The 23,734-nt window shown below is 43.6% G+C and overlaps 1 protein-coding gene and 1 pseudogene across 5 annotated transcripts in view; both read left to right on the top strand.

The window, feature by feature from the left end:
- PPP1R14D (protein phosphatase 1 regulatory inhibitor subunit 14D) overlaps positions 1–23,189 on the top strand; it is a 25,905-nt gene extending 2,716 nt beyond the window's left edge. For 3 of the 5 annotated variants that reach the window (XM_047862806.1, XM_047862808.1, XM_047862807.1), the window contains exons 2-5: positions 1,012–1,143; positions 11,009–11,287; positions 22,360–22,666; positions 22,872–22,935. In XM_047862806.1, coding sequence (XP_047718762.1) covers positions 11,033–11,287; positions 22,360–22,666; positions 22,872–22,885 — 576 coding nt within the window. In that variant the 5' untranslated portion in view covers positions 1,012–1,143; positions 11,009–11,032 and the 3' untranslated portion in view covers positions 22,886–22,935. Of the gene's footprint in view, positions 1–1,011; positions 1,144–10,255; positions 10,618–11,008; positions 11,288–22,359; positions 22,667–22,871 lie in introns of those variants that run through there. The other 2 variants (XM_047862810.1, XM_047862809.1) reach the window with 2 other exon arrangements.
- Positions 7,968–23,734, top strand: part of LOC125167905 (heterogeneous nuclear ribonucleoprotein A3-like) — a 29,740-nt pseudogene continuing 13,973 nt past the window's right edge.

Genomic DNA, 23,734 nt, shown 5'->3' on the forward strand with positions numbered 1-23,734 from the left:
CTCTGCCTTTCCTTGGGCTTTCCCTGCAAACATCTAGCTGGCTCCTGGGTACTGACAGTCTCTCTAGTGTTGGGTCACACCTATCCCTTCTGTCTACTGCCATTGCTGTCCTTGCTGTGAGCTCTGTGCCAGCTTCCAGATGAACTCCAGGCCACCTTGCACGCTGCGTGAGGTTGCCTCCGCCAGCCTTGCCTTCATCTGCCCTTTACCTGTTTAGACCCTTAGTGACCGCCCCCCCCCCCCCAGCCTCTCTGGCAGTGTGCACAGAGCCAGCTGTCCCCTGGATGGATTCATAAAGTACACTTTGTAGAGAAGCAAAGAGTGTTAAACCTGTTGAGGGGCTTAGCTAAAGGTGTTCCCCTTACATATAGGAAACTGAGCTCAGAGGCTTGTCCTTGATTTGTTCAGAGACACAGAGCTAATGTGTAGCAGAGGGCCACATGCAGACTTAAGGTCTTTAACTGCCAACCTTGTGCCCTTTCCATGATTCTGCCATGCCTTCCTGCAAAGCATTTCCAGATGATATGGTTTTCTAATTGTTTATTGCAGGCCCAAGAGGAGCTGTCTGGGTAAGTTAGCTCTTTTGTTAGACCATGTGGCTCACCCTCCCTCTGTGAGCTTGGAGAAGAGTAGGCCTGGGTTTATGCTACTGACTTCATTCTTATGTGCCATATCACTGGTACCAACCATTACTCTTAGGATTGGGTGCTTTGGTGAGAATATTCAGTCCTTCACACCACTGCTAGAAAAGGAACGCTGACTACCTTGTCTCAGATGGTGATCTGGTGGTTTCTATCAGTAGGTGTGGTGGGTCGTCTACAATGATGGCCAGCAAAGGTGGTAGACCCTACTTCACCTTCCCGTATATGCACACTGCTTCTCCCACCAAGAGGTGGCATCTGTGTTCCCTTCCCTTTGAATCTGTAACTTGCTTTGACCAACAGGACATGCAGAAGTGGTACCCTGTGACTTCTGGGCTGTAGCCACATGGCTTGCATTTTTCCCTCTTAGAACCAGTTGTGACACAAAGAAGCTTGACTCCCCTGCAGGAGCGAGAGGCTACCTGAAGAGAGCAAGCCCCTGGAGGATGTGAGACAATGAAGGAAGAGAGAGAGGAGTACAGCTATCTTGAAGCCACCCCAGGTGAGTAGCTGTGTGAAGCCATCTTCTATCCTTAACCTCAGTCCAGCTGCCCCTCAGAGACTGGCTGCACCTGCCAAGCCCTGCCCAAGATGCAGAACTGGGAGTAAATAAATGGCTATGTTTGTTTTACGTCTTTGTATTTTGGGGTGGTTTGTTATGTGGCAATAATAACTGAAATGGAAGAATAATATATTTACAGATTAAATTTTGGTTTTAATTATTTAGTGATCATAAACAATACATTTTATTTTATTTTATTTTTTGGTGACAAAACCCAGGAACGAATAAACAATAAATTTTAGAAATAAATTTCCATTTTAATTATCTAAGTCAAAGCCCATGAATTCTCTTGATAATGTAGAACCAATAATTTTTGGTAAGGAATTTTGGGGAAAGTAATGCAATACTTTTCAGGGTGAGGCCACTGTGATTGGTTCAATCTTTAAGGGAGACAGATCTTCTTGGATATTACTACAGCCTTAAAGAGGCATTTTAATTTTTTTTAATGTTTATTCATTTCTGAGAGATAGAGACAGAGCGCAAGCTGGTGGGGTGGGTGTGCAGAGAGAGAGGTAGACACAGAATCCAAAGCAGGCTCCAGGCTCTGAGCTGTCAGCACAGAGCCTGATGCGGGGCTCGAACTCACGAACCGTGAGATCATGACCTGAGCCGGAGTCAGATGCTTAACCGACTGAGCCACCCAGGCGCCTCTTAAAGGGGCATTTAAAAAGAATTATACTAATGCAAAAATGCCCACACGGTATTCCAGTGTGACTTCTAAATTGCCACCAGTTGTCTAGCCCTTCTGGTTTTCATGCCCTGTGTCATCTTTTCCCCTTGAGGGTGGCTGGGCCTAGTAACTGACTTCTGATGAATAGAAAACAGCAAAAGTCATGGCATGTCACTTCCTAGATTAGGGTACAAAAAGACTGTGACTTCTATCTTGCTTACCTGCCACCTTCCTCTCATGCCCTGGTTCTAGCGAAAGGTAGCTGCCATGTGGCGAGGAGTCCTCTAGAGGTCCTTGTGGCAAGGGATTAATGTCTCTGAGCAACAGCCCTTGCCAGCACCTGACTTGCAGCCTTCTGAGAATTCCTTACCCAGAGGAGCCAGCCAAGCCGCCTGCTGAAACAGTGATATAATAAATACTTAATGTTTTGGGGTGCCTGGGTGGCTCAGTCGGTTGAGCGTCCGACTTCAGCTCAGGTCATGATCTCACGGTCCGTGAGTTCGAGCCCCGTGTCGGGCTCTGTGCTGACAGCTCAGAGCCTGGAGCCTGTTTCAGATTCTGTGGCTCCCTCTCCCTCTGACCCTCCCCCGTTCATGCTCTGTCTCTCTCTGTCTCAAAAATAAATAAAAAAACATTTAAAAAATTAAAAAATAAAATAAAATAAATAAATACTTAATGTTTTAAGCTGTAAAATTTTGGGATAATTTGTTATGCAGCTTTATATGACTAACGTATTCGTTAACTGAAAAAAATAGGATATCAAACTATAAACAGTTTCTTTGGTACAACTTTTTAGAGAGCTAATATGACCATAAATGTCAAACTCCCCTAAAATTTTACACACCCTTGTAGCCCCACCTCTAGAAATTTCTTTTAAGGGAAAAGAAAAATCATGGAATGCTAACAAAGGAATAGTTACAGGGATGTTCAGAACAGTACTATTTATAATGGCAAAAAACTGGTAGCAATCCATATATCTAATGATAGGGGATTAACTGTATCATGGAATTGTTGCTAATGGAAGAGGTTGGAATCCATTAGTGAGTCTTGAAAACAAACTGACTTGCTGTTAGCATTTGAAAAAATAAAATGAAATAGAGTTAAAAATATCCAAGTAAAGGTAAGTTTCTCTTCATAAGAAAATTTTCATTTCAGCAATCCCTATCAAAATAACACCAGAATTCTTCACAGAGCTGGAACAAAGAATCCTAAAATTTGCTTGGAACTGGAAAAGACCATGAATAGTCAAAGCAATCCTGAAAAAGAAAACCAAAGCTGGAGGCATCATAATTCCGAACTTCAACCTCTATTACAAAGCTGTAATCATCAAGACAGTATTGTACTGGCACAAAAACAGACACATAGTTCAATAGAACAGAATAGAAAACCCAGAAATGGACCCACAAATGTATGGCCAACTAATCTTTGACAAAGCAGGAAGGAATATCCCATGGAATAAAGACAGTCTCTTCAGCAAATGGTGTTGGGAAAACTGGACAGTGACCTGCAGAAGAATGAACCTGGACCACTTTCTTACAACATACACAAAAATAAACTCAAAATGGACAAAAGACCTAAACCGAAGACAGGAAGCCATCAAAAATCCTAGAGGAGAAAACAGGCAACAACCTCCCTGACCTCAGCTGCAGCAACTTCTTACTTGACATGTCTCCAGAGGGAAGGGAAACAAAAGCAAAAATGAACTATTGGGACCTCATCAACATAAAAATCTTCTTCACAGTGAAGGAAACAATCAACAAAACTAAAAGACAACCTACAGAATGGGAGAAGATATTTGTACATGAAATATCAGATAAAGGGTTAGTATCCAAAATCTATCAAGAACTTATCAAACTCAACACCCTAAAAACAAATCGTCCAGTGAAGAAATGGGCAGAAGACATGAATAGACACTTCTCCAAAGAAGACATCCAGATGGCTAACAGACACATGAAAAAATGCTCAACATCACTCACCATCAGGGAAATACAAATCAGAACCACAAAGAGATACCACCTTACGCCTGTCAGAATGGCTAACATGAACAACTCAGGCAACAACAGATGTTGGCGAGGATGTGGAGAAAGAGGATCTCTTTCGCATCGTTGGTGGGAATGCAAACTGGTGCAGCCACTCTGGAAAACAGTATGGCAGTTCCTCAAAAATTTAAAATAAAACTACCCTATGACCCAGCAATTGCACTACTAGGTACTTATCCAAAGGGTACAGGAATGCTGTTTTGATGGGGCACATGCACCCCAATGTTTATAGCAGCACAATCAGTGGTAGCCAAAGTATGGAAAGAGCCCAAATGTCCATTGATGGATGAATGGATAAAGAAGATGTGGCATATATATACAAGGGAGTATTACTCGGCAATCAAAAAGAATGAAATTTTGCCATTTACAACTATGTGGATGGAACTAGTGGGTATTACGCTAAGTGAAATAAATCAGTCAGAGAAAGACAAATATCATATGACTTCACTCATGTGGAACTTAAGATACAAAACAGATGAACATAAAGGGAAGGGAAGCAATAATATAAACACAGGGAGGGGGACAAACCATAAGAGACTCTTAAATACAGAGAATGAACAGAGGATTGCTGGAGGGGTTGTGAGTGGGGGGATGGGCTAAATAGGCAAGTAGCATTAAGGAGGACACTTGTGGGGATGAGCATTGAGTGTTATTTGTAAGTGATGAATCACTAAATTCTATTCCTGAAATCATTATTACACTATATTTAACTAACTTGGATGTAAATTTAAAAAATAATAATAATAAAAAGAAAATTTTCATTTCATGTTTATATATGTATGCATTATGATATTAAATTAATTTCTTACTTTGAGTCGTTGTCTACAATTTTTTTTATGGCCCAAATTTTGAAAAAGTCTGCAGATTTAAAAAAAGATATGTACAAAACTACTTAATAAAAGTATTCAAAAGATATAAAATTATAAAATGGCTTGCATATGTTACAAAATGATCTAATTTCATGGAAATCCAAAACAAGCAAAGCTCTATGAAAAAGGAAAAATAAACATACCAAACAGATCATTTATACTTTTCTTCTTTATCTATATTTAAAAATTTTCTACAATGAACATGTCATCTTTAAACATATTTCTTGAATAATAATAATAGTTTTTAAAGTTTCCCAAATAATTATATATTGTATATTAGCATTTTCTTAACTATGTTACATGTGCACAGAAAAAAGACTAGAAGAAGTTTGCCAGAATGTCAAACTTTCGAAGTTTGCCAGAAGTTAGCAGTCATGGTTTTATGTGGTGGGATTGTGAGGAATTTTTAATGTTTTAGAAAATTTGGAAATGTTGGGGCACTTGGCTGGCTCAGTCAGAGGACCATGCGACTCTCAATCTCAGGGTTGTGAGTTCGAGCCCCATGTTAGGTGTAGAGATTATTTAAAAATAAAATCTAAAAAAAAGAAAAGAAAAGAGAATTTAGAAACTTTTCTAAAATGAACATGTTTTTCTTCCATAATAAATTTTTTTTTTTTTTTAGTTAAGTAATCTCTACACCCAGCATGGGACTCGAATTCATGACCCCGAGATCAAGAGTCATGTGTTATACTGACTAAGCAGCCAGGTCCCCCTATAAATAAAAAATGTTTGGGGCGCCTGGGTGGCGTAGTCGGTTAAGCGTCCGACTTCAGCCAGGTCACGATCTCGCGGTCCGTGAGTTCGAGCCCCGCGTCAGGCTCTGGGCTGATGGCTCAGAGCCTGGAGCCTGTTTCCGTTTCTGTGTCTCCCTCTCTCTCTGCCCCTCGCCCGTTCATGCTGTGTGTCTCTCTGTCCCAAAAATAAATAAACGTTGAAAAAAAAATTAAAAAAAAATGTTTAATAAGAGGAGGAAGAGACATTTAAAAACAGCCTAGTTCTTTTTGTTTTTTAAGTTTATTTATTTTGAGGAGGCGGAGAGTGAGTGTGGGGGAGAGGCAGAGAGAGGGGGAGAGACAGAATCCCAAGCACTCTCCGTTCTCTCAACACATAGCCCAACATAGGGCTCAATCCCAGGAACCATGAAATCGTGACCTGAGCCAAAACCGAGTCAGCTGCTTAACTGACTGAGCCACCCAGGAGCCCCAAGAAGAGCATAGTTCTGATGATATCTTCCTGTTGCCCATTTTATACCCCCCACTGGATTTAGAGCAGGCCAGGGAAGCAAGGCAGACACCCTCACCTCTGCCCAGGGCAGCACCCTCTTTGTTTACCCACCCTGATGTGGCCCTGCTGTCCTTGTGGTTTTTTCTTTCCATGTTATCTTGGGGCATGATTCCCTTTTCTCAGGCAAACTAATTGATGCATGGTGATGCTCATAGGGCAGTGAGCTGTGTGTGAATGCAAAAATGGAAGAATGTCAGTAAGGAGCCTTACACATAAATAATGGGCATAACTCATTTGTGTGCCATTGAGCCTCGCAGGAGTCATGCCGCATGCTCTTGCAAAATCTCCACAACCTCCAGTTTACAGATGAGGAAATAGGCTCACAGAGGCTCCATGCATGAACCTGTCTGTGTCGCAGTGTAGGTGTCTATGAAGTTTGCATATTTTGTGTCCCCAATCCATCACCAAGTTCTATTAACTAGGATCCCCTAAATAGCTTTCCAATCTGCCCCTTTATACCCTTTTCACTACCAACAACACTACCTCCTCCAGTTAAGCCCTACAGCAGTGGCCTCCTAACCGATCTCCTTCAGGCTTTTTGCACTCTCTGATTCTCCGTCTTTTGGAAATTTAAATTTGAACATGTCAGCCTACCCCACCACTATTACGTAAGATTTTGTTGTGACTTCCAGTACTCTTAGGATAAAGACAAAATTCCTTAATGTGGATTACAGAGCCCTGTGTAGATACCTCTACCCACTCTGCCTCATGACTCACGATTTCCTCCCTCCTCTCTCTGTTCTAGCCCCACTGGCCTTTTAGTCCTTGTACTCAACATCTCCCTCCTGCCACAGAACCTTTGCATTTGCCCTGCCTTCTGCCAGATCCATTCCTGCTGGTCCCTGTGCCTAGTTAACTCCTATTCATCCTTAAGAACTCAGTTCAAAATGCTACCACTTGCTAGGTCACACCCTCAATATAGCACCTTTTACCTTCTTTTCCAGATAACTAAATACAGTTGCAACTTTACATTTGATTAGTTGATGAATATTTGTTTATTTTTACACTAAACTGTTAAGTTCCATGAAGGCAGGGACTGCGTTTCTTTGGATCACCAATCTCCAGTACTGAGCATAACACTTGGCCTGCTAGATGAGCTCATACAATCTTTGTTATTAAGTGACTAGGTTAATGAACAAAACTCGTTGAGTCTTCTGATCTGGTTCCTTTTCCTGAAAGGGCTCCCAAACTCTTCAAGAAGATAGGATGGAGGAACTATCTTAATAATGCTTGCCATTGTTATGTGTAACAGGTCATCAAAGTAACAGCTGAGTCTACAGGCTGCATATTAGAGGCCCCCCTACCACTCATTTCCACCCTCTTCCAAAGAGGCTCAGGAGGGAAGCCACTGTGGAGAAATCCCTGGGCCACCCTTTGGCAGACGTGAAGCCTGGAGCCTCACCAGGAAGGCAGGGAGAGTGACGAGGCAAAGGAAGGGAATGGATGTTTACTAAGAAGGGACTCTGTTTTGGACATCATGTTTACATCTATCAACTCATTTATTCCTCCCCCAAAGCCCCATGTTGCAGATGAGAAAATAGACTCAAAGAGGTTGTGAAATGTGAGGGTTATAAAACCAATGCAGGGCAAAAAACTGAGTTTGAACTCACATCTGGCAGTCTTCCTCTAAAGTCTGGGCTTTTTCAGGCTATTTTCCTGGGCTCCAGCCCTCAAATACCTCCCCCACTCTGTCATCTTAGAGCTCCAAAGTTTTTCATCATTAAAGACTCATCTATTGGCCTTTATCTATAGCTCTCTTTACGCAGTGTATGGTGGTTGAAATCGATACCCTGGAAACAGAAACTCAACATTGTAAAGGCAACTACTGTGAGACCTAAAAAGAAATATATAAACAAGATCCTGTGTTGAACTCGAGTTGGAAGAGACGAGTCTGGTCTCAGGATGGAGGTAAAACTGCCACCCGGTTGCCCCCAGCCCGACTCCGGCTGTCGCTGCCACCGCCAGGAGGAGAGCCATGATCTAAAGGAACAAGAGGCGTTGAGAAAACTGTTTATTGGTGGTTTGAGCTTTGAAACTACAGATGATAGTTTATGAGAACGTTTTGAAAAATGGGACACACTTACAGATTGTGTGGTGATGAGAGACCCCCAAACAAAACGTTCCAGGGGTTTTGGTTTTGTGACTTACTCTTGCGTGGAAGAGGTGGATGCAGCCATGTGTGCTCGACCACACAAGGGTGATGGACGTGTAGTGGAACCAAAGAGAGCTGTTTCTGGAGAGGATTCTGCAAAGCCTGGTGCCCATCTAACTATGAAGAAAAATTTCGTTGGTGGTATTAAAGAAGATACAGAAGAATACAATTTGAGAGACTGCTTTGAAAAGTATGGCAAGATGGAAACCATAGAAGTTATGGAGGACAGGCAGAGTGGAAAAAAGAGAGGATTTGCTTTTGTAACTTTTGATGATCATGATACAGTTGATAAAATTGTTCAGAAATACCATCACTATTAATGGGCGTAATTGTGAAGTGGAAAAGGCCCTTTCCAAACAAGAAATGCAGTCTGCTGGATCACAAAGAGGTCGTGGAGGTGGATCTGGCAACTTTATGGGTCGTGGAGGAAACTTTGGTGGAAGAGGAGGCTACGGTGGAGGTGGTGGCAGCAGAGGTAGATATGGAGGAGGTGATGGTGGATATAATGGATTTGGAGGTGATGGTGGCAACTGTGGTGGTGGTCCTGGTTATAGTAGCAGAGGAGGCTATGGTGGTGGTGGACCAGGATATGGAAACCAAGGCGGTGGGTATGATGGTGGTGGTGGAGGATATGATGGTTACAATGAAGGAGGAAATTTTGGAGGTGGTAACTATGGTGGTCGTGGGAACTATAATGATTTTGGAAATTATAGTGGACAACAGCAACCAAGCTGAGCACCCATGAAAGGGGGCAGTTTTGGTGGAAGAAGCTCGGGCAGTCCCTATGGTGGTGGTTATGGATCTGGTGGTGGAAGTGGTGGATATGGTAGCAGGAGGTTCTAAAAATTTTCAGAAGAAAAGGGCTACAGTTCTTAGCAGGAGAGCGAGCAAGGTGTTGTCAGGAAAGCTGACAGGTTACTTTGAGACAGTCGTCCCAAGTGCATTAGAGGAACTGTAAAAATTTGCCACAGAAGGAACGATGCTCCATAGTCAGAAAAGTTCCTGCAGCTTAAACAGGAACCCCTTCTTGTTCAGGACTGTCATAGCCACAGTTGGCAAAAAGTGCAGCTATTGATGAAGGCAATGTAGTGTCAATTACATGTACATTTCTGAGGTCTTCTATCTGTTGTAGCTTTTTCTTTTTCTTTTCCTTACCTGAGGTATATTGCCCTGTAAATTGGGTAGTAATCCCAGGAATAAAAATTAAGGAATTTTTAACTTTTCAATATTTGTGTAGTTCAGTTTTTCTACGTTTTAGTACAGAAATTTTAACAAAATACAGTTTTGAAGGTGTTTAGTTGAGAGTTAATAAGTAAAGAAGAAGGTCATTGTTAATTACTATTTTGAATGAATTTTGCTAACTTTAACTGTGAAGAAACACCTGCTGACCTGCAGTTTAAGGGAATCTATTCTCCGCATTTCCAAACCATGAAATGAATGGACTCTGACATGTGGAGAGAATAGATATTTGTATGTTTGCAATATGTGTTTTAGATAAATACTTGGGCATTTAAATTAGCATATTTGTAAATTTAATAGCATCAAGATTTACCTTCAAATGAAAAAAATCTCAAAATTAAAAAGAAAGAAAAATATCCATATAACAAAAATTGGAATGTGGAAAGTAAACGGGGATGATGAATCTCCCATCATTCATATTGAGGAGACAAGAGATGCTATCTAAAATGGACAAATATATGACATTACACAAAGGGATAATGGTGATTACAGGAGAATTAAAAACAGAAGCTGTTGATGGGATTGCTTCTGGGGAGTAGAGCTGGGGAGAGGAGAGAAACTTTCATTTTTCATTTGTTTGTCCTTCTGAGCTGTTCATCTTTTAAAAAAATTAGTGTTCTTCTGTAACTTTTCTAAAAAGTTTAGAATATTTTTGTTGCAAAAGACTAAACAAACAAACATACCCTTCCTTTAGAATGCAGGTGCTGTGTGTTTAAAACTGTTAGTCTTGACACCTGGAGGAGGTAGGTCTTTGGGTTTTCTCTGTGTCAGGAAGGACTTGAGTCTGGGGAGGGTCATGTGATGAAAATATGGCTTCCTAAGCAGTTGCCTCTGGGGAACGGGCATGGGCGAGAAGCTTGATAAATTTACCTTTGCAAGCACAGGGCCAGGCTGACAGAGGAGCACCTCTTCCCCTACATATTTCATAGTGCAGCTCGCATTCAGACACACCCAGACACAAGAGGGTACTGACCCTAAGAGGGCCAGAAATAACCATGCCTCGTAACTATCTGCGGTGAGACTCTGCCTCTACCAGTGACACACTCTGAGCAGGACCTCCTACCTGCCTGGGACCCTGCTCCTGCAGGATCCATCTGACGCCAGCTCCTCAGGGCCCAGGTGGATCTAGTCCCAGGAAGATGAGATGCTGAGTGCTCTCTGGTGAGTGTGATTCGGGTCCTGTTCCAGAACTGGCCATAGCGCACTGAATCAGAGCCCTGCACCCCTCAGAACCCAAGGATCCCTTCTTCCTCCTGAGGATTGGCACCCTCTTGACCTTTGCTTATCTGAAATTTATATCACTTTGGGCTACGGCAGCTGCACAAGAGGAGGGCTGGGGCACAGCTCGGGAGTGCCACTCACTGGCAGCTAAGAGCCAGAAGATTGGCATTCCCAGCATCAGAGAAAGTCCTGTTGATCTTTGACCCTCCGCCCCTCCCGGAGACTTGGCCCTCCCTCCTCTTCCTTCCTTTCTTCCCTGCTGGCCTCTCCCTCTGTTCTCCGTCTCCTCACTTCCCTGACACCCTTGCTCTGACTGGCCGTTTTTCCCCAGGTTGTTGCTCACGCCAATCCTTCCATGCTGTCTTCAAGCCCTACTTCCTGCACATCTCCTAGCCCTGATGGGGAGAACCCAAGTAAGAAGGTCCAGTGGACTTCTGGGAGGAGGAGGACGTCATCCACGGACTCAGAGTCAAAGTCCCACCCCGACTTCTCCAAAGTACCCAGGTCCCGGAGACCCAGCCGGCTGACGGTGAAGTATGACCGGGGGCAGCTCCAGCGCTGGCTGGAGATGGAGCTGTGGGTGGACGCGCAGATTCAGGAGCTCTTCCAGGTGAGTGCTACCAGCAGGGTGGGAGGCCACCAGGGGCCTGGGAGAGAGCCTGTTGGGACACCTCAGGAGGAGCCGGAGGGCCAATGTGAGAGAAAGCTGCTCCCAACAAGTGAACGTGGATTTGCAGTCCAGAAACCTGCCTGCCTCTGGTCTGGGCTCTACCTGTAACTCTCTTCAAAATCTGAGCCAGGTCTTTTCACATCCCTGAGACTTAGTTTCCTAATCCACAAGATGAGCCTATCAACGCCTGTCATAGCTCCTTTGTAGGACTTTTGTGAAGCTCAAATGAGATACAAGAGCGATTTTTATTTACTTCATGTCTTGACTTACTCTCATCCTGAACACACATACGTGTCAAGGGCTACATTGTCCAGGACTATAGCTATGTGTAGCTATTTGCCTTTCAATTAATAAAAATTAAATAAAATTAAAGGTTCATTTCCTCAGTCACACTAGCCACATTTCAAGTGCCCAGTAGCCCCACGTGGCTCATGGTTACCACACTGTCAGCACACATGTAGAACATTTCCATCCTCTCAGAACAGACAGCAATGGACTAGAATAAGTCCTTGGCCCTGGCTCTGATGGACTCCCCTCAACTCCACCCTGTGAAAAGGATGGCTTTCTGCCCCTTGTCATGAGAAGTGGCACCTTCCTCCTGAGATAACTAAAAATCGGGATCCTAGAGTAGTCACAACTGCTGCTTCAGCAACAAGGGTAGCATTCTGAACACTTAACTCTGTGTTAGGCACTGCACCCAGCACTTGGCATGCGTTACTCCATTCGGCCCTCCCCACAACCCCCTTCGGTAGCTATGTTTTTACCTCGAAGGAAATGGAAGCCTAAAGATGTTGAGTAACAAGTCCAAGGTCATACAACTAGGAAACCAGGAGACCAGGAGCTGCAGCTGGAGCTCTGCCTGCAGAGCCTGGGCGCTTACTCGGGCAGCTTAGTGGTTCTCCAGCCCTGAAGTACTTCAGAAAAAAACGGATGACCTGACTGCGCCTCAACTGACTTTAAATCTAGGGTGGGCTCCAGGCACTGGTCTTTTAATAAGCCCCACAGTTAATTCTAGCATGTGGCTGGCTGAGAACCACTGCACCAAGCCAGAGACCAGGAGTCTTGTCCACATACCATGGTCCTTTCTTCTTCTGCTTCTTGACTCAGCTCCTATCTTTTGTTTCTGGGGCGGCAAGGGGCTTGTCATTCTTCCGGATAAGGGCTGTGTCAGTGGCCCTGTGATTGGGGGTGGAGGAGAATGATGCATGTGGCCCAGGCTGTCTTGTGAAGCTCACTGGGTCATGTATCAGTTTGGCCCAGGTGTCGACCATGTCCCCTGTGGCATTCTGGGCTCACTTGTTCAGTGTAGGGAGATGCCCTGGAACTGTGAGCAGGAGAGGCACATGTTCTTGGCCTGCTCTGCCCTTGGAGAACACCTCTACTGCCCTTCTATCCTGCTGGCACCCTCCCTCTCTGGAACAGTTTCACTTTCAGATTGTGGTACACTTGCACAAAAAGTCTCATATTTCAGACACCTCAGAGCAAATTTTTCCAGGCACTGGAGAAAGACACTAGACAAAGAACCTGCTTTTGTAAGATCAGTGCAGGGGGGAAAGCTGTACAATAATGAGCTCATCACATTTGAAAGCAGGATACGTGGGAGGACCACTCCCAAGCAATGACCGAAATAAAATACCTGGCCTGCAGTTGCCATGACAATTGTCCAAAGGTGCCAGGTGGCAGTTCCTCTCACAATCCCAGCACTTTTCAGCAGGAAGCATCCAAGTGCCTGGGGAAGCCCCAGGTGGCTGGTCATCTTAGGCAGAGATGGAGGCAACAGTGTTCAGGCTTACCTTGCCCGACTTCTACCCATATAGAGTCTGTCTCCACCCACCAGGCTCTCCTTGACATGCCCACCTTGGATAGAACTGCTGGGAATTATTCCAGGGATGCATCACTACTTGTTTAGTTTGGTTTAATGGGTTCCAACCTTATCTTGTTGGAGGGCCCTGTCTCATCTCACTGGGTATGCACCAGCTCTGTTGTTGTCAGAGGAACCAAGTCTGGGTTCAACAAAACAAACAGACTTGGGGCCCTAGAGCTCCTATTGTCCAGAGGTGGAGTGTGGATTTGGCTTCTAAGGAAGGATGTAAACGCTCATGAGTTTGTTCTATTTTAAGGAGACTCTTGGGGCACCTGGGTGGCTCAGTTGGTTACGGACTTTGGCTCAGGTCATGCATGATCTTGCAGTTTGTGGGTTCAAGCCCCATGTTGGGCTCTGTGCTGACATCTAGGGGCCTAGACCCTGCTTCAAATTCTGTGTCGTCCTCTTTCTCTGCTCCTCCCTCCCCCCCCCCCCCCCCGCTTTCTCCGAAAAATAAATAAACACTAAAAAAATTTAAGGAGACTTGCCCAACAATATGCCCCCCCCCCCCAGATCCCACCCAGGATTCCATGTCTCTTTTACGACAAGACTTCTTAAAAGTTTGTCCACACTCACATCCTTTCTTTAAAATGTTTATTTATTTATTTTGAGAGAGAGGGAGAGAAAGTGAGCACACAAGCCTGGAAGGGGCAGAGAGGGAGAGAGAGAGAATCCCGAGTGGGCTTCGTGCTGTCAGCACAGAGCCAGACTTGGGGCTTGGACTCAGAAACTGTGAGATCATGGCCTGAGCCGAGATCAAGAGTCAGATGCCTAACTAACTGAGCCACCCATGTGCCCCCACACTCACATCCTTTACTTACCTTTCCCCTTCCTTTCACTATTCAAACCACTGAAACCTGGCTTCTGTTCCCACCATTCTATTGGGAGCTCTTGCCAAGGTCACCAATCACTGCCTTGGGGCCAAATCTAATGTACACATCAGCAGGGGATACTGTTGACCACTCTAGAGTTTTGAAACATTCTTCCCCACGCCCCCTCCAAAAAGAAACATTCCTTCCCTATAGCTTCTATGACACTATCTTTTCCTGGTGGTAACTGGCTTTTTGATGCAGGCAGCCCTTCTGATTTGGTGACATTTTAAGAAACAATCTGTTAGATTTCCAACTTTAAAAAAGTATTGCTAACAAATACGTGAAACAAACACTTGTTAGCTCATCCCTGAGACTTACTTCATTGCTGGTTCCCATGGCAGAGAGATCAGGAGTACGGGGATGGAACATGGAGTGAAAGTGAGAAAGGAGTCAGATCAGGCAGCATCTGGCAGGAAACCACTTCATGCAATATCGACTTACAGTTTTACCACATTTGTTCATCTCAGCAGGGGTTATTTGATATATCCACTCATTTCTGAGAATTCAAAAAATACTTTAAGGAAAGAATATTTGGATTATGATATCAGCCCATATTCTCAGCTCCGGACTGCAATGGTAATCTGACTCTCAGTAATATATATGTACCTTATATCCAAAATACGTGTAGTTAATATCATAAGTGATATGAAAAGGTTTTGGGGAGTCAGACTAATACTTTTTTTAGAGGTAGAATTCTAATAGTTGGAGTGCAGCTTTACTATTCTGCCCCACTCTCCACCTTCTGGAATTCCAAATGCACATGTGTTAGACCACTTGATATCATACCAAGATCACCAAGACTCTTTTGTCTTCTTCCTCCCCCCACCCCCCCGGGTTTTTTTCTTTCTGTGTTTCATTTTGGCTAGTTTCTGTCTCTGTATCTTCAAGTTCAACTGATCTGTACTTTGGCAACGTCAAATATGCCATTACCTCCATTCATCCAGTAAGTTTTTCATTTAAAATACTGTATTTGTCATCTTTGGATGCTCCACATTTGTTTTTTTTCTCATAGATTTCATTTTTCTCATTAGTATGTTCATGGTTTCTTCATCTGCTAATTCTGTCATGTGTGTGTGTCTACTTCTATTAACTGATATTTCTCCTGGTTATAGGTCATATTTCCTGCTTCTGGTATGACTAGTGATTTTTTTGACTGGATACTGGACATTTTATGAGTTTCATGTTACTGACTGACTGGATTTTTTTTTCTTCCTTTAAAGCATTGGGCCTTGTTTTAGGAGGCAGTTTAGTTACTTGTGGCTCAGTTTGATCCTTCTGAAGCTTATTTTTAAGCTACATTGAGTCTAGAGTATCCTTTAATCTAGAGAATAATTCAACCCCTAGTCAAGTATGGCCCTTCTGAGGTCTCTACTGAATGCCTAAATGATCAGTGATGACTGTCCACTCTGACTGGATGGAACTTGATTTGTCTCCCAGTCCTGTGTGAGGTCTGGGAACTGTTCATCTCTGTGCCTTTGGTGCCTCATAGTACCTGGGCTTGTGAGGCTTTATCCTATGAATGTGCATCTTGTGTACAGCAAAGACTCAAGAGAACCTTTATGCAGATTTCTGGAGGTCTCTTTTCATAACATCCTCCTCTCCAGAACTTTGTCTAGCAACTCCCAGCCACCTCAACCCTGAACTCTGATCTCTGTCCTATCAATTTCGGAAGACCACTGTGCTCTCCTTGGGACCTCCCTCTCTGCTCTGTGGTCTGGAAATTGCCTCTAGGAAGAAATACAGGGCAATTACAGAGTTTGTCTCATCTGTTTCCCTTCTCTCTTAGGTAGTCCTGAGCAACCTTTGTCCAATGATTGAAAACAGTGTTCATATATATTCTAGTTTTCTAGTTACTTTAAAAAAAATGTTTATTCTTGACACAGAGAGACAACACCAGTCGGGGAGGGGCAGAGAGAGGAAGACAGAATCCCAAGTAGGCTCAGTGCTGTCAGCACAGAGCCCATTGTGGGACTTGAACCCACGACTATGAGATCACAACCTGAGCGGAAACCAAGAGCCAGACGCTTAACAACTGAGCCACCCAGGCACCCCTAGTTTTCTGGTTACTTATTTTGGGAGAATAAATTCAGTCCCTGTTACTAAGAATAAATATCTGGTTAACTCCCACTCAGCCTTCAGTTCTCAGATTAGAGGTCACTTCCTCCAGGAAGCCTTCTTAAATCCCAGGCTTGGTTATGTTCCCTTTCCATTGTGTTCTCAAAGTATCTCATCAGAGTGCTTATCGCTCTGTATCATAACTGCCATTTCACTTGTCTGTATCCTTCAGGAGACTATAAGCTTTTCAAGGGCAGGGTTATGTCTGTCTGTCTTGCTGTTATGGCCCCAGCACTTATCACAATACTTGGTGCATAGCATGCCCTCAACAAATATGCATTAAATGAATGAAGGATGAACCAGATGAGCTAGAAACCAAGCAAGCAAAAAGGAAAGCCTAGAGCTTAGGGTGTAAGAGCTAACTTAGAACCCTAGCATTATTTATTTTTTAAAAGGCATGCAGGGGTACCTGGGTGGCTCAGTCAGTTGAGCATCCGACTCTTGATTTCGGCTCAGGTCATGATCTCATGGTTTGTGAGGTGGAGCCCCACATTGGGCTCTGCACTGAGCACCGGGCCTACTTTGGGTTCTTTCTTTCTCTCTCTCTCTCTCTCTGCCCCTTCCCCATTCATGGTCTCTCTCTCTCTCTGTGTCTCTCGAAATAAATAAATAAACATTAAAAAAATAAATAATAGGGGCACCTGGGTGGCTCAGTCGGTTAAGCGGCAGACTTCGGCTCAGGTCATGATCTTGTGGTCCGTGAGTTTGAGCCCTGTGTCGGGCTCTGTGCTGACAGCTCAGAGCCTGGAGCCTGTTTCGGATTCTGTGTCTCCCTCTCTCTGACCCTCCCCTGTTCATGCTCTGTCTCTCCCTGTCTCAAAAATAAGAAAATAAAACGTTAAAAAAAATTTTTTTTAATAAATAAATAAATAAAAAGGCATGGGAGGACTAAAACTGTTAACAGTGGTTACCTGTTGGCAGTTGGAGGAAGGAGAGGGCAGGTGAGGCTTCTTTTTCCTTTTTCTTAACCTAAAAAAAATATATATATCAACTTTATTGAGGTATAACTGACAGAGAATAAAATTCGAAGTGTACATTGGGATGCACTTTTTCATATGTAACCACTACTACCCCAATCAAGATATGGAACACTTCCATCATCTAAAAAGTCCCACAAATGGGGCGCCTGGGTGGCTCAGTCGGTTGAGCGTCCGACTTCAGCTCAGGTCATGATCTCACAGCTCGTGAGTTTGAGCCCCGCGTCGGGCCCTGTGCTGACAGCCTGGAGCCTGCTTCAGATTCCGTGTCTCCCTCTCTCTCTGCCCCTAACCCGTTCGCATTCTGTCTCTGTCTCTCTCAAAAAAATAAAAAATAAACATTAAAAAAAATTTTTTTAATAAAAAAAAAAAGTCCCGCAAATAATGTTAAACAAATTATACAGCTTAAGTACTTATTATATATGTATCTATTTGTCTTCTTGACTGCCTCTAATATGTGGGCTCTTTGAGGACAAGATTTTTGTTTTGTTCACTGAAGCTCCCAAGTTCATAGTGCCAGGTTAATAACAGTAGTCACTGAACATGTATTTGTTGAGTAAATAGATCTTGAAGTATTAAATAATCAGGGGCGCCTGGGTGGCTCAATCGGTTGAGTGTTCAACTCTCATTTTTGGCTTACATCATGATCTCACAGCTTGTGGGCTTGAGCCCTGCATCAGGCTCTGCACTAACAGCATGGAGCCTGCTTGGAATTCTGTCTCTCTTCTCCTCTCTCTGTCTCTTCCCTGCTTGCTCTCTTTCTGTCTCTCTCTGTCTCTGTCTCTCTCTTTCTCAAAAATCAATAAATAAACAACGTCAAAAAGGATTAAATAATCAAAAGGAAAAGGTGAAATATCAAACCTCTAGAAAATGTAAAGGTGAATATCAAATATTTATTCAAATCCATATGAGAAGAACTTGCTAAGCATTAGAAGAAGGAGAAGGAGAAGAAATGGCAAAACCCAAACTGAAGGGGTGCCTGGGTGGCTCAGTTGGTTAAGTGTCCCACTCTTGACTTCAGGTAAGGTCATGATCCCAGGGTCGTGGGATCAAGCTCCACCTTGGACTCCATGCTAAGTGTGGAGCCTGCTTGAGATTCTCTCTCTCGCTCTGCCCCTCTTCCCTGCTTGCATTCTCTCTAAAATAAAATTAAAAAAAAAATTAAACCCCCAAACTGGAAAAGACGATTAGTTACATTTAGCTATATATAAACATTTAGCTATATGTAAACACATATATTTCCCCAACCCCTTCCTCACACACAAATTTCCATCATATGTAGAATGAATGTCAGGGCTAATCTAGTTTAAAAAAAAAAAATACTTCTTAAATCAGTAAGAAAAAACTGAACCCAGTAAAAAAATGAATGAGGCAGCAGTTGAAGTGTATTCTGGTGACCCTGGGGGTTTCCAAGACCCTTTCGAGGGTTCCTGGTTATGTTCATAGTAATATTGAGATGTCATTTGCCTTTTTCACTATGTTGACGTTTGTACTGATAATGCAAAAACAATGGTGACTCTCAGTGTGAATCAAGAAAGTGGCACCACGGGCACCTGGATGGCTCAGTTGGTGGAGCATGCAACTCTTGATCTTGGGGTCATGAATTTGAGCCCCATGTTGGGTGTAGAGAGTAATAAACAAACAAACAGACTTTAAAAAAAAAAGTGGCACCAACCTGTGCTAGGAGTCATGTTCTTTATCACCACGCCACTTTCACTTAAGAAAGTCCTGTTGGGATGAGCACTGGGTGTTGTATGGAAACCAATTTGACAATAAATTTCATATTAAAAAAAAAAGTCCTTGATAAAACAGTAAAAAATCACAAGTTTATTAAACCTTGGCCATTGAGTTCACATCTCTCTCTCTCTCTCTCTTTAATATTTATTTATTTTTGAGGGACAGAGACAGACCATGAGCAGGGAAGGGGCAGAGAGAGATGGAGAAACTGAATCCAAAGTAGGATCCAGGCTCTGTCTGAGCTGTCATCACAGAGCCTGACACGGGGCTCTAACTCACAAGCCGTAAGATCATGACCTTAGCTGAACTCAGACACCTAACCAACTGAGCCACCCAGGCGCCCCACATCTCTTTTTTTTTTAATAGACTTATTAAAATAGACTTATAAAATAAATATGTTTATTTTTGAGAGAGAGAGACAGAGTATGAAGGGGGAGAGAGGGAAACATAGAATCTGAAGCAGGCTCCAGGCTCTGAGCTGTCAGCACAGAGCCCAATGCAGGGCTAGAACTCATGAACTGCGGGATCATGACCTGAGCTGAAGTCAAGACGCTTAATTGACTGAACCACCCAGGTGCCCCTAGACTTAATTTTTAGAGCAGTTTTAGGTTCACAGGAAGACTGAGCAGAGAGTTCTCATGTTCCTCCTGTCCCCACGCATGCATAGCCTCCCCCATTATCATCCCCCAACTAGAGCAGTGCAATGTTATGGTTGATGAGCCTACACTGACACACTATAATGATCCAAAGTCCATAGCTTGTATTAGGGTTCATTCTTAGTATTGTACATTCTAAGGGTTTGGACAAATGTGTAATGACATGTAGCCACTATTATAGTATCATACAGAGTATTTTCTCTGTCCTAAAAGTCTTCTGTGCTCCACCTATATATCCCACTTTCCCCATTATTCCAACTGATCTTTTTACTGTCTCCATAGTTTTGCATTTCCCAGAATGTTGTATAGTTGGAATCATACGATATGTTTGGCCAAATTCAGGTTGGCTTCTTTCATTTATTCCATGTGTTTGCAGTTCATTTAGTCTTTTCATGGCTTGAAGCTCATTTCTTTTAGTGCTGAATAATAATTCCATCGGCTGGGTGTGCTGTTGATTTATCCATTTACCTATTGAAGGATGTATTGGTTGCTTTCAAATTTTGGCAGTTATGAATAAAGTTGCTATAAACATCTTTATGCAGGTTTTTATATGGATATGTTTCCGGCTCACTTGGGTAAATACTAAGGAGCTTGATCACTGGATCATATGGTAAAAGTGTGTTTAGTTTTGTAAGAAACTTCCAAAATGTCTTCCCGAGTGGCTGTACTATTTAGCATTCTTACCAGCAATGAATGAAGGTTCCCCTTGTTCCACATCCTCATCAGCATTGTGTTGTCAGCATTTTGGATTTTTTTGCCAATTTGATAGGTATGTAGTGTATCTCACTGTTGTCTTAATTTGCAATTTCCTACTCACATATTATGTTGAACATCTCATATCCTATTTGCCATTTGCATATATTCTTTGGTGAGGTATCTGTTCATATCTTTTCCGATTTTTCAGTTGGGTTGTTCCTTTCTTACTTTTGAGTTTCAAGAGTTCTTTGTCTATTTTGGACAATAGTCCTTTATCAGATACACCCTTTGCAAATATTTTCTCCCAGTCTGTAGCTTGTCTTCTCATTCCCTTGAGCTTCTTTCATTTTCAATTTTATAAACTCTATTGTTTAAATTATTTCACTGACTATAATAACTTTTGTTTTTTTAAGTTTATTTATTTTGAGAGAGAGAGCACACATGCATGTGTCAGCAGGGGAGGGGCAGAGAGAAAGAGGGAGAGAGAATGCCAAGTAGGGCTCGAACCCATGAACCATGAGACCATGACCTGAGCTGAAATCAAGTGTCACACACTCAATCGACTGAGCCACCCAGGTGCCCCTGACTGTGATAACTTTTAAAGACAGCTTTATTAAGATATGATTCACATACCATACAATCACTCACTTGCAGTGTATACTTCCAATAGTTTTAAGTATCTTTGGGGTTATACAAACACAACTTAATTTTAGGACATTTTATCACCCCAGATAGAAACCCTGTGCCAATTAGCAGTCACACCTCATTCCTTACCACCACCACTCCCAGCCCTAGGCAACCACTAATCTACTTTGTGTCTCTATGGATTTATCTATTCTGGACACTTCATACAAGTTGAATCATAATATGTGGCCTTTTGTAACTGGTTTCTTTCACTAGCATAATGTTTTCAAGGTTCATCCATGTTGTAGTCTGAATCAATGCTGTGTTCCTTTTATTGTTGAGCAATATTGTATAGCTACATTATATTTTATTTATCCATTCATCAGTTGATGGAGATATGTATTATTTTACCTTTTGGCTATTATGAATAATACTGCTATGAACATTCATGCAAACTTTTGTGTCGACATGTTTTCATTTCTCTTGGGAGTAGACCTAGGAGTAGGATTGCTGGGTCAGGTGACAACTCTATACTTAACATTTTAAAGAACTGCCGGGGAGCCTGGGTGGCTCAGTTGGTTGAATATCCGACTCTTGATTTCGACTCAGGTCATGATCTCACAGTTGTGGGTGTGAACCCTGCTTGATTTTCTAGCTCCTTGGGGCGCCTGGGTGGCTCAGTTGGTTGAGCATCCGACTTCAGCTCAGGTTATGATTTTGCGGTCCATGGGTTCAAGCCCCATGTCGGGCTCTGTGCTGACAGCTTGGAGGCTGGAGCTTGCTTCGGATTCTGTGTCTCCCTCTCTCTCTGACCCTTCCCAGCTCATGCTCTGTCTCTCTCTCAAGAATTAAAAAAAATAATTTTTTTAATTAAAAAAAAAAAAAGATTTTCTAGCTCCTCTCCCTCTGCCCCTGCCTCTTTCTCTCAAAACAAACAAATAAAAAAGAACTGCAAAACTGTTTTCCAAAGCAGCTGTACCATGTTAGATCCTTACCAACAACATGCATACACCTTTGAAATTAAACAGGCACTCTTTTTATTTTTAAAAAATTTTTAAAAATATTTATATTTGAGAAAGACAGCACGTGAGCACGGTAGGGGCAGAGGGAGATGGGGGGAGACAGAATCTGAAGCAGGCTCTAGGCTCTGAGCTATCGGCACAGAGCCCGATGTGGGGCTCAAACTCATGAGCCGTGAGATCATGACCTGAGCCGAAGTTGGATGCTCAACCGACTGAGCTACCCAGGTGTCCTGAACAGGTACTCTTTTTAAAGAACCCTAGCCCTGTTTCAGATAGAAGATAGTAGGTGTTCAGTAAGTGTTGAATGGCAGAATGAACATGTGGTCTGAGTAAGGTGAGGAGACAGACTGAACATGGAAGTAGGGTAGGAGATGGGTGAGCCCGACAGTAACTTTCACTCCAGCACCAGCTAGCCAGGCCCCTCTGAGCCCCATGTGATTCCCAAACAGGGTCAACCAACTCCTCCTGAGCCTGAGATTGACCTGGAAGCTCTCATGGAACTATCCACAGAGGAACAGAAGACTCACTTGGAGGTAGAATGTGGGCCTGGGGTTGGGGAATGGAAGCTGAGCTTAGAGAGGGAGGAGCCCAGGAACTCAGGTTTTGCCTCCTTGAGTGGCATGGGGAGAACGAGTTCAGAGGAGAGGATTCCTGGGAAGCTGAGTGGAGGCTTGTGGGAAAGTTCTGTGGCTCAGGGACTCACTCTTTGTTCTTTTCCACCAGGCTCTTCTCCAAAACTGCCCCCGCCCCACAGAGGTAAGGGATGCTCTGCTGCTCTGGGGGTAAGCGGGACCTAGAGGGGAGGCAGCTAATGAAGAGGAGTATTTGAGAGGAAGGCTTAGCGCTAGGTCCTTCTCACCTTCCCCAGCTCTGGAGACATGGGGTCAGGGGAGATTAAGAAGGGCATTGTGGTGGGTGAGCGTGACCCCTTTCCTTGATCTCATCCCTGTTTCTCTTTCAGTCTTTTATCTCTGAGCTGCTCAGTCAACTCAAGAAACTCCGGAGACTCAGTCGGCCTCAGAAATAAGCCTTGGGAGACTACCTTCAGCAGCCTTAGCACTGCCAGGCCTGCCCTGAACCTCAGAATCCTGGGCTGAGAGGGAAATGGTCCCCTGGGACAAAGACAAGGAATGTGGAAGATGAGAAGGGACATTTGGATACCTCTTGTGTATGTGTAGCCACAGCTGGTTCCTGTTAGCTAGGCTTTCTGGAAGCCATTCATGGCTGTTGCCCGGTACTTTCCTTGGCAGCCAAGTGGATAAAACCTTTGGGAGCCCCAGCTGAATGGAGTGTGGAGCATATCTGTCCTGAGGGATAGGGGAGGGGAGGGTGAAGTGATATACCAGAAGGCTAGCATCCTGAGTCACCAGATCCATACTTCATTCACCCATCCATCTATCCATCCATCCATCTAGATAGGCCTTGAGAATTCAAAGGTGAAGGTCACAGTTCTACTTTAGAGCTCATGATATAGCAAGGCCCAGAGGCCAAGCAGAGGGCACCAGACTAGGACACACAGCATCCTGCATCACCAACAGGAGCCCAAGTGGCAAAGACTAGTTCTGAATCCCATAGGGGAGGTAATAGGGAAAACCTAGTTGGGTCTGCGGAAATCAGAGATAGCTAACCCTCCTCTCTCCCTAAATGATTCAGGAGGCATCAGGCTGAGAACTAACATGAGCTGGCTCCAGCCAGCAGCAGAAAGAGAAAAGGCAGGAGCTAAGTAGAGGCGTGTAAAGGGTACAGGTGGAGACTCCAGGAGTCAGCTCAGGAAGGTGTGGCTGGAAACAGACACTAGGTCTGAATGGCAGGCAGGTTGGGACA

Source organism: Prionailurus viverrinus, chromosome B3 (assembly GCF_022837055.1).
Source record: "Prionailurus viverrinus isolate Anna chromosome B3, UM_Priviv_1.0, whole genome shotgun sequence".
NCBI classification, from domain to species: Eukaryota; Metazoa; Chordata; class Mammalia; order Carnivora; family Felidae; genus Prionailurus; species Prionailurus viverrinus.